The 12,243-nt window shown below is 33.4% G+C and overlaps 1 protein-coding gene across 1 annotated transcript; it reads left to right on the top strand.

The window, feature by feature from the left end:
• Positions 1 to 444: 444 nt before the first annotated feature.
• On the top strand, positions 445 to 11,958 carry LOC137625382 (uncharacterized). The gene is made up of 6 exons (XM_068356243.1): positions 445 to 530; positions 4,447 to 4,622; positions 6,793 to 6,913; positions 7,304 to 7,450; positions 7,663 to 7,806; positions 8,466 to 11,958. Exons 1-6 carry the CDS (start codon positions 445 to 447, stop codon positions 8,647 to 8,649), a joined length of 858 nt encoding a protein of 285 aa, XP_068212344.1. The 3' UTR covers positions 8,650 to 11,958.
• The last annotated feature ends 285 nt before the right edge of the window (positions 11,959 to 12,243 follow it).

Genomic DNA, 12,243 nt, shown 5'->3' with positions numbered 1-12,243 from the left:
GCGATACGCAATGAATCAACACTTGTTAATAAGAAACATAACTTTAACCAATATAACAAATTCTTGTGCCAGAGTTTGTCCAGTAACACGATCACGAGAAACCTCCGGTCTGGAAGAGGTTAACCAAATAGTTTTCATATAATAAACTAATGTAGTGGGCATCCTTGCCAGAGAAATTGTAGAGGGAACATACAACGATAATCATCTCCTTAACATAAGAGTAAATACATTAACATCAATATCACATCTTTGCTGATATTAACTGTCAATCTTCCTTTCATAAGGTATAAGTAATAAAAATAATAATAATAATAATAATAATAATAATAATAATAATAATAAATATTTTTGTAGAGATTTAGGAATATAATATGCAAACATATTGAACATTGCCAAACTCTTTTTTTCTTTTCAAATTTTAAAATTGCACTTTTCTCTTGCAGGATGGTTTGCACCATGAAGTGTTTAAAAACGTTCGTGCTACTGATGATGGCCGACGCGTTGGTCAGCGCCATGTCAAACTGTACCAGGTAAGAGTTGCTTACTCTACAATCAAGTTGTACCCCAAGGCTGGTTCCTGGAAACTACTGCATTTATAAATTCTGAATTTAATATTCATCCATTTTATCATTGGGTAGGCCATTGGTATCAAATGTCATTCATGCATCTCTACGTCTAGATCAATCAGTAAACCTCAAATCAATCAATCAATCAATCAGAATATATAATTTCTGAGGCAGAAATCAATCCTTTTTATCATTACCCTGGGTAGGCCATTGGTATCAAATGTCATTTATGCATCTCTCTGTCTAGATAAACCAAAATACATTTGTTCTGATGCAGATTCGAAATTAGAAATATACTAAAATGTCTATTTTGTATATCTTGTTTTTGAGTAGATCTAAAATATATCAGAATACAGAGAGAATGTCTACTTATTTCTGTCCTCTGCTCTATTCTGTCTAAACGAATAACCTGATATCTTACTGTCATTTAAGGTGGCATTTGAAGATTTCTTTGATTGGTTCAGTACTTGAAATCTTCAGAATACTAAGGACTCTATGCTGTCCATAAACTACACAACTGCCATGCTTTTGTATTTTAAACTTTGTCAAAAACTTATCTTAAATAGTTTATGTAATAGAATAAAAAATCTACCCTTATCCAGCTCCAAAGCCTTTACTTCCCATAGTGCTTATAAGAATGCTCAAGCACGCTTCTTTTTTACAATGATAAAGGATAATTACTTCTAATATTGCTCAAGAATAATATCCTATAACATTGCTCAAGTAACATTCTTCCTACCATTGCTCATGAGCCATTTCTTCTAACATTGCTCAAGATCATTCCTGTGAAATTACTATATTAAAATTTCCTCTAACGTTGCTCTGATGCTGGTTCTTCTAACACTGATTAAGGAACATCTATTTTGATCAAGCAAGATTTCTTTGAACAATACTCAAAACAATTTCCTTGAACATTCCTCAGGAACAATTCATCTTAACATGGCTCAGGGTTCATCTCCTCTAACATAGCTCACAAACAATTTCTTCTAGCATTGCTCAAAGACCATTTATTCCATCCATGGTTAAAGATAATTTTCATACTATTGATCAAAGGTCATTTCCCCTAACAATCCTCTAAGAAAAACTTTTCTCTAAAATCATTTCTTATTAACATGACTAAGGATCATTTCCCCTAACATTACTTAATGTTAATTTCTTTTAATATTACTCAAGTAGTGGTTCTTCTATCATTGCTCAAGGAAACGTTCTTCTAAAGTTCAAGGAACATAAATTCTAGTATTGTTCAGCTTTGAATTTCGAAGCAGTACCTGCTTTCCCCATCTCTTACAATATTCCATCCTTCAAGAGGAGAACATTTGGCTTTCTTTCGAAATACAAATGTTTCCCTTATCTTCTAAATGACTGGACTACAGATAGAATGACCACTGTTTCTTAAAAATTGCTTTTGGTAATTTAGTCAAATCAATCTCCTATATGAAACTACTAGTATATATCAAATGTTAGCAGCTGCTCAGACTTGATATAGACCTGGCTCTACTTAAAAATTGTTTTTAGTAATTTAATCAAATCAATCACCTATATGAAACTACTAGTATATAGTAAATGTTAGAAGTTGCTAAAACTTGAGATAGACTGGCTTTACTTAAAAATGCTTTTAGCAATTTAAAGTCAAATTAATCACCATATGAAACTACTAGTATATATTAAATGTTAGAAGTTGCTAAAACTTGAGATAGACTGGCTTTACTTAAAAAATGCTTTTAGTAATTTACAGTCAAATTAATCATCATATGAAACTACCAGTATATATTATATGTTAGAAGCAGATAAAATACAGCCCCCTTTATCAAATGTTAGTAACTGCTAACCCCCCCCCCCCCACCCCCGAGAACACCCAGCAAGCAGACCCCAAAAAATCCAGGCGATTGGATTAGCTCAAAACCTGCTGCACAAACATGGAACAAAAAGCTGTCAAGCTACCTACAACACCAGCATAATTCCAGTTGGTTGACTGACTTTCAGCCATTATAACACGGGTTTATAAGAGCACGGCGTAGTTTTATCACTAGAAAAAGCACCAATTTGCAATTAGACGCTTCATAATCGTTATTATTGCAGTTATCATTAGAGGGGGAGCATTTAAGAAAAGTAAGGCGAAAAGGGATGTTACTTTAAATTATAAAACCAAATTTGGAAGGGTAAAACAAGGGGAGCATATTACAATTTTAATAACAGATGAAGAAACAAAAATCAAATGCAGATAAACAATTATAATAACAGATGAAGAAACAAAAATCAAATGCAGATAAACAATTATAATAACAGATGAAGAAACAAAAATCAAATGCAGATAAACAATTATAATAACAGATGAAGAAACAAAAATCAAATGCAGATAAACAATTATATATACATACATACATATATATATACACACACACACACACACACATATATATATATATATATATATATATATATATATATATATATATATATACATAAATGTATATATATATATATATATATATATATATATATATATATATATATATACATATACATACATATAATATATATATATATATATATATATATATATATATATATATATATATATTTATATATATATATATATATATATATATATATATATATATATATATATATATATATATATATACACATATACATACATATAATATATATATATATATATATATATATATATATATATATATATATATATACATATAATGTATATATATATATATATATATATATATATATATATATATATATATACACATATATATATGTGTGTATATATATATATATATATATATATATATATATATATATATATATATATATATATATATATGCAGTATAAATATATATATTACATAAAAAGGTTTTAGATGCATGACAATATAACGTTGCGTTCAACCCTCTTAAATAAACAAATTGGCTCATCTGAATAACTCAAATTCAAGAAATTCTCATAACCAGTTTACCTTCCAACACTAATGATGATAATAAGCCGATGCGGGGCTGAACCCAATTAAATTCCTTATGATTTCAAAGAAACGCATCTGTTAATTAGTGTCACTCGTCCCCAGAACCGAGTTCGAGAGCGCTAACATGCAACCGAGAAATAATATATATATATTTCTTTTAAATCAATATAACGATGATAATATTTGGGATATGACATTCGTTTTGGGTTCGATTTTGTCCTAAATAGTTGTATTTTATGATAGAATAATCAGAATTATATTAAAACATCTTTATCTATGGTAATGTTTGAGATTAGTTGCCCCCCCCAAAAAAAAATAAAATAAAAACCCAATGAAGAGTATGAAAATATCCGTAATATAATAGATATAAATTTGAGACGTTCCGTTTTTTGTTCCTGAATAAATTTTGTATAACGAGGGTTACTACTTTTTTCAAAGTGACTCCTGAGATAATTTTTTTTTCGTAAATTACGAAAAAAAGATCGTGAAGAAATTTGTGAAATCAATGACAGCTCGAAAAATAAGTTTTTTTTTCATTTTCTTTATTTTTACATCGTTATTTACAACCCATAGTGGTGAAGTTCAACTATGGGTCTACCACTAGCATAGGGGTATTTTTCGCTTAAGCGTAAAATTAGATTTTTAATGAATATTTAAAAAAAAAATCTTTTTAGGGACATACATCCATTGATCAACTAAAGGGTGAAGACCTGGAGGATGTATATCACATCTACTGGTCGTCAGAGTTAAGATTCCTCATGGACGGCAGATTATTTTTACTTATCATATAACCATTGCGAAAATCCATAGTCTAGGATGCATAATGATGATTTCATTTCCCAATGCTGATGTTAAAGATATAGAGCGATACGATTCATGCTTCTCTTTTCCTCTTCCAGCGACGCCAACACACCGCACTCCCGTAAGAAGCGTCTGATCTTCATCACGTCCGAGAGGAGGTTAACGCTGCCGCCGGAAACCTTGTTGGTGTTGACGCCCACCCTGAGTATTCCAGTGGCCAGGAACTTGCCTACGGGTTACCACGCCTCCATGACCATCTCCATCCCCTTCAAGAGTAAGGTTCCACTGGCTATGGTACCAGGCAGCGGTTAAAAAGTGGTTAGGCGTCTGAAATGGCGGTTAAAAAAAAAAATGGTTACAAGGATTTGTTTACTTCGTCAAGATGGCTTGTCTCGAATCCCATTCTTCTTCTTCTTAACAGAAAACACTCGGTTGACGCGAGTCGTCCAGCAGATCTTCTTCGTCTGTCTTTCTTTGGGACTTGGGCAATTCGTTTAGCACCATAAACTTGTCCCATTAACATCTAAGCAAAAGGTAGTAAGGCTACTGAGACAGGATTAGTTGAGTCTAGTTATGTCCAGTAGAAAGAGCAACAATTAACATCATCATATCATGAAGGTATTGCAGAACCAACAGCTTGATACTTCCAATTCATGTCCTTCCATATTCTGTTACCTCAACATTTCACAATACATAAGACATACAAAAGTGCCCCTAATTTCTGACAACAAAGATAGAGATTTCAAACTTGCTGTTCATTCTAGGGGAAAGTTAGGTACAATTTTATAGGTAATACTGTTCTATCAGACAGGGGAGACTCAAAGAAAAATTAGCTTTTTGCCAACTGGGAAGAGAAAAATTAATACATTCACAGACAGATTATAAAACAATGAATAGGCTTATCTAATGGAGGCTTTGTTTATAAGAGAATTGTAGATTCCATTCTCTAGCCATGTTGTAAAGTATATATGAATATATACCACATTTTGACAGAGTCCTGTGGTGTGTAACTTAGAAATTCTTTACAGAACATCTTACATGCACCTATACTTTAAGCACCCACCTATCCTTGACTGAACTATTTTAAGATATACTACTTTTTCACAAATTTCTCAAACCATTTTGTTCTCCACACACAACTGAGACAAGACCATCGCGATCAGTACTTGATTTTTCTCTCATGATCCTCTTGGGATGCTGTCCATATGCTATATTGAATATTGTTCACCCATGTTTAAGCTTTAAAATATCTCTATCACAATTTTCTTTAGAATTAAGATGGTATAAGGGCTGTGTTATTTTTTTTTTTATTTCAAGCATTAATTAGATGCAATTGGTTGTTGGGTTATTCATCAACCTTAAATTGTTGATATTTCCTTGATATTTCTGAAATTCAGTCATGCAGCTTCACATAATAGAATGACTTAACATTTCTAGACTGCCAGACTGCCGCACTACAGCCATTTTATCCCCAAAGCTTCTTTCCATGAACAATTTTGAATGACTAATACTGATTTTAGGCTGCTGCCATTCTCTGGTGTTTAGCTGTGACTGACACTCACCAAAATAACTTGATTTTTAAATGACAATAACCATTTTCTAAGTATGACTAATATTGATTTTAGGCTGTGGACACTCACTGCTGTTAAGCTATGACAGAAACGGTACAACTTGACGTGAGCACATGGCTTAAACTTCACGACTAACACTTACAAACTTCATTCAGCACTTGATCAAATGAACATTTGAAAGATTAGCGTCCGCCAGAACAAAAATTTAAAAGAGCAGACAAAGGAAATAAAGACATTCATCTATGATCAAGACCTCAAGGATAATTTTTAGCACCAAACCAATGGAAACTTTACGAAATTACGATACTCACACATTTTACAAATATGTACGTTGTATTCTAAATCAAAATGGTAGTTAACTGATGTAGTGTCTTCTTATATCATATACATGATATAGAATGCATCTTGACGTGTACGCTACTATCTAGGTTTTGTGAATGCGATTCTAACATGTACTAAAAGCTAGTTGAGACACATGATCATCTAAAAGAACAGTAAAAGTATAATAATATTTACCATATACAACCATGAAATAACGAGACATTAGACTGGATTGTGAACGGGCGTACAATTTTCCAGCTTTTCTAAGTCATTTACAATAATCTCCTATAAATCCTTGGTAGGCTTTTAAACCGGTTGATTGATTTATCAATTGAATTAGTTTAATATTTAAAATGTGGACGCCAAGCACAGACATAAACACCAGTAATAAAATATCTACAAACCACTAACACGGACAAAACCTGTACAGAACAGAATACACGGACACTAACACTACCATCTGACTCCTTCCTCCAAAACTTTCCTTCTTTTGCTTTGAAAAGGATTGATAATGACCTCAAAGATAGACCTGACCTGACCTTCTCCTCACAGTTGCATTTGATGACCTTGGTTTGACCTCTGAAGAAAACCCCTGGGGACTGTGGCCTGCATTCTTTAGGAGGAGACGTGACACATACTCCCTCCCCGGCATTAACTGGGCGGGTGGAGACAGGTAAGATCACATGACTGACTGGTTCTTTGTGGGAGGAAAATTTCCATCAGTGGTTGAGCAAAATGGTAAAAAAATAAGTTTTGACGAGGGGGGATACTGTATGCTTCTGACAATTTCTTAGGAACCGATCGGAAAATAGAATCTTTCAATTGGTTTTTGATACGATCTTCCGCAGACGGGTTTAAAAATTGGTTCAATCTGTTAGTTATTAAGGGTTAAAGATTGCTAATAACCAACTTAATCCCACTGGGATCTGAAATGACCAATTTGATACATAGACTCATTAGCTGACATCTAGACAAGAAAAGACTATTAAAAAAATCAACCGTCATGGACATGCTACTCATCTAATTTTTTCTTCCTCCTCCCTTTTCTCCTTATCCCCAACAGGGAAATGCTTTACCAGGTAGCAGAGGACGCTCTTCACAACATGGGCTTGGACGGGAAGGCCTGCCTTCTAAGGGCCATCTGCGAGGTATTCCAGCTACCACTCACCAACCACGGATTCTTTGGGGAGGTTCTCGAATTGTTCCTCAGGTATGGTTCTCCAAAACAAATAGGATAATGTTGTAAGAAGTAATTTATCATGTGTTGAAGACTGGAAGCATTCTGGGAGACATATTCAAAACGACTATTAATCACAATTTCACTGACTAAGGATACTGCCGTTACGTAAAAATGACTTTTATACTCGTCTACGAATATTTCATACTTTGAAAACTAATCTTAAAACCTCTCTCCTCCATCAGTGCCAGCAGAGCTCCTCATGCAGAAAAGCGACTAGAAGAATACGCAAGAGCCGAACGCGTCGGAAGATCGAGCGGAGAGTGCTTCGAATATCACGAAGCTTGCCAATGGTCCTTATTCACGAATCCAGGACAGCTGCACTGGGAGTAAGTTCTTAATAAGACTAACAAGCTATATCTAGCATCATATCTGTTTAAACTAACCGATGCCTAGTCGTAATCCGTATCATTACTCTTCCAAGACGTCCAGTCTAAAATAAGACTCGCTTCGATTAACTAGGAAGAATTACGTATCATTTAAATTTGCCAAGGATAACTTACATTAGTGAGTCCAGTTACTAGGACTCCAAACACTAGACAAACTGATATAGCCATATCGGCGAGTTCTTGTTTACATTAATCCATAATCAAACTGGACGAGAAAAATGTTTTTGTTTACTAATCTTGGGTAAGGGTACTGAAAAAAGATTTTATTTGTTCTAACCTTGTCAAAATGCCATGTGAGTAAGACTCATGTTACAAATTGAGGCATTACATGAAGCTGTGACACTGATTCTTACTTCAAGATTGTTTACATAATTATCAAAATTCTCCCAAATTTTTGCATATTAATTCACTTAATGACATATTGTGCATTTACAGAACCTTTATTAGAATTTAGCCCATATATTTTTTATATTTCATGAGACTCCTCAATTTGATGATTATGAGGTTCACTGAATAACTAATAAACCTTAATTCGTAAGTGTATAGGAGTCATACTTTCCTATAAAATACCCGCGTTATTAACTAAAGTCTGTTTACAGTGATGAAGAAATAGAAGATGCAGGAGTTGCAGGCCAATGCTCAAAATCCCCTTCTTCCACTGAGAACACAAGCAAAAAAGAAGCCTTCTTCGAGATTCCACGAAGTCCTAAACCCGGCTCAAAGAAACCTACAGGAATGTCTACTAAAAAACACACTACAGAAAACAGATCAGGGTTTATGTAAAGATGTATAAAATTAGGCATTCATTTTCTTTCACAGTATGAATGACATGATACTGGTCATTGTGAAGTTGTAGTAGCATGTATGTAGTTGTGAGTATGTATCAGAACCACTTGTAGTGGTGTTAAGTTTAGTATTCCTACTCGTCATGTGTGTAGTGTTTGTACACTCTCAATAGCCTTCTCGCATGAACTCGCGTGCGACGTAGATAGAATCGGGAGAGTGAACATGTACATCACAGATGTAAATATCTTGTATTACCCTGCCTCATACAGTGTTGTTGACCGCAATAGTCGACGCTTTAGGTAATGTAAAAACATAAATCAATTCTACCTCGTAGTAGGTTGTATTAAAGATTTAATGTAAATGTTTATGTTGTAATGTCACTCATAGTATAAATTTAAGTTGTACTGTATTCTCAGTGAGGATTTTCAAGAAGATAAAGGCATTTACCCACCAGAAACTGCCATCGCTCTATTGGCACACTTCATTTATTTACAAATACCATGTGTAAACAAAACAGGACGCTAAAATCTACAATGGCAGGTCATATGCACTGAATGATTACTTAGAACACCATAAAGAAAATCCTTCTTGAGGCCGCAATATATGGGAGTGTCTCTCGGGCATTTTAAATGTATTTTGCTGCTTAGAATTGCACTTGTCCGAGCGAATGAAAATAGCGTAGGAACTACGTGGTTATATAAAGCTGGATGTAATTTACATCCCTTATCTTGTAGGTGAACATTCAAAGCTTGCTCAAGGATACAAAAGTGTATAATATCATTTGTGAAAGTTGAGGAGACAGTGCCACAGGCTCTCTTCCTATAATAGAGGAACAAATGTTGAAACATTGAACGAAGCCCCGAAAAGGTCACTAAACTAACATGAAATCAAGAGAAAAGTTACTGGATCACCTTAACTGGCCAGCACAGGACCCATTGTGTGATGCCTTGGTTAGTGTCTTAGTAGGTCTTCATCTGTACACACAGTTCCCAGTTTACAATCATGAAGGAAATGCTCCATTGTTTGGATTGGATGGCCAAATGACCACTCAACAGATATTTGAAAAAACATCAATACCATACCAATAGGTATAAAAGATATGGAGGTGTTGAAAAACTAGAACTTGACCATAGAAAAAGACTTGGATACTTAGGTTTTAAGTATTAAAAAATTTAACCAAGATTGTTCCAATTTCTTCAATCTCAATTTCAACACAAAATGTGATGACACCAGCTTTATTTGCCAGTTACTTCTTACAGATAAGAGTCATTTTGTAGTTATTTTTTACTTTGTTATGTATTTATCTACTGTAAATGTTCCTGTTAAACCTACTATCCACACCCTGGTGACCGAAGTGCGTGCTGGAAACGACATAGACTAACTCGGTGCTTAATTAATAGCCGAGAGAAGACAACTAGAAAAAGGGCCCAGATGGAAAGAAAAACTTGATTAGGAGCTACTTTGGACCCCTCCTTTGCATAAAGAACATTGAAGAAAATACAGAAGACAACTAACACATGCTCAAATTCCCTCTCTTTGAACTATAGAAAACTTCTTGATTAACCCCTTGACGCGATAAGTGTCGGACTGTGCCAGTATCTTTTTGAGAGACAGGAATGCCCACTGATTGGACATTCCACGGGGTGAGTGGGAAGGGATTTACAGTCGGGATTCAAGGGTAGTAGTGCCATAATTAGTGGAATTTTTGGGGAGCTGTGGCCCCTTTTTATAGTGGTGGAGCTCTACGTGAAAGCTGCACTAGTCTTTAGAGATCGGAGCTATGATTAAAATGCAGTTTTGTTCCACTTTGCTTAGAATTGTAGCTACACTTTGCAATGAAAGTAGAGCATCGTACAGCTTTACGACTCCACTTCTGCTCAAAATCAGAGCTACACTCCGCTTTCTTTACAAGTTGAGCTACATTTTGCTTAGTTAACACGCAAAGTGAAGCTCGGCTTTGTTTGAAAACTGGAATTATACTACGCTTAGCTTAAAAAGGGAGCCATACTCTACTTTGAAAAAAGTATAGGCTTTTCACATAAGGCACTATATCTGTTATATATAAGATTTAAGAAACAATGGAATATCAAATTTTCTATTTTTATAGATGTAATTTCTTGATTATATTTGAATGTAAATAAAAAAATCACATAATTTAGTGAACCCAATATATATGTGTATGTCTGCAAACATTAGAAATTCATATTTAATGAAAGAATAAGAAAAAATGTACCAGAGTTTTGAGGAAAAATAATTTCCCTAAATCATGTCTTACTACACCCCGACTACCTTTTCTATTTTATAATTTAACATATGCCTTATTTATAAATAACAACATTATTTATCTTACTTATTCGGAGATCTTTATGGTATAAGAACCTAAATCTATTCTACTGTAGGTTAATTATCTTCTATTAACAAGAAATCAACTCATTATTGTCTGTAATATCCCCCAGCGACTTCAAAAAAGGGTTAAATTTATAAATTTATCCTTCTAAATCAATCCAAATTTGTCCCATAAACAAAATAATAACTAAAAGAAACTATATTACTCGCTTCCAAATTATTTTAGATAGTGAGCATCAAAATGAACCAAATTCAGTTATTACTATTATTATTATTATTATTATTACTTGCCAAGCTACAACTCTAGTTGGAAAAGCAATATGATATAAGCCCGGGGGCTCCATAAATATCCCTTTCTTTAATAGATTGCATGAATATTTAGTTAAATACTCTCCTATAATACTTTTGAAGAAACTTGCAATGGTTCTAGGACTCTATTGTGATAATAAATTAGTTACTTTTAATTACAAAGAATTTAGTTTCCATACAATTGTAAAATCACTGTGGATAATTTTTTTCCCATGAACTAGACCACTTGAATAACCTTTATGACCTTCCAGTTTTCCAGTTCCAGAGGCCAAAATATATTAGACCCTTTTTTTTCCATACAACCCGAAGTGCTAGTGACGATATTAGTAAAATCACAGACCTGAATTATTGGGGATAAAGATCCGTTGTTACTTGAAATAAAACTTGAAAAACTAAATGAATAAATTTACTTTTTTTTCAAATTCAATGATACCAGAGGTTCAATTATATACCTTTTGAACCGAACTGGTAAAATGCTAATATGACACCTTCTCAATGAACAGTATGTATTGTTAATATAGATTCGATTAAGTACTTAACAGAACCATTTAAAGACATTTTAAAACATGGGTGATTTTAAAAGTCTTTCCAAAATTAATTAGGTGGTAAGACGAAAAGTTATTGTATTAATGTTCCTTTCAATAAATTACTGTATCTTGTTATTTAATGAAGAAAACTTTAATATATATATATATATATATATATATATATATATATATATATATATATATATACATATATATATATATATATATACATACATATATATAATCCACAGGAAAGAGGAAAGTAAAAGACCAGGTACCAAGCGCTTTCGTGTATTACGTACACTTCTCCAGGGTACTTTGTACCCTGAAGAAATGTACGTAATACACAAAAGCGCTTGGTACCGGGGCTTTTACTTTCCTGTTTCCATATATATATGACTAAATGGTA

The sequence above is a fragment of the Palaemon carinicauda genome, chromosome 32 (genome assembly GCF_036898095.1).
Source record: "Palaemon carinicauda isolate YSFRI2023 chromosome 32, ASM3689809v2, whole genome shotgun sequence".
In the NCBI taxonomy this organism is placed as follows: Eukaryota; Metazoa; Arthropoda; class Malacostraca; order Decapoda; family Palaemonidae; genus Palaemon; species Palaemon carinicauda.
The sequence above is the reverse complement of the archived record's forward strand: the minus strand, read 5'-3'. Positions and strand labels throughout refer to the sequence as shown.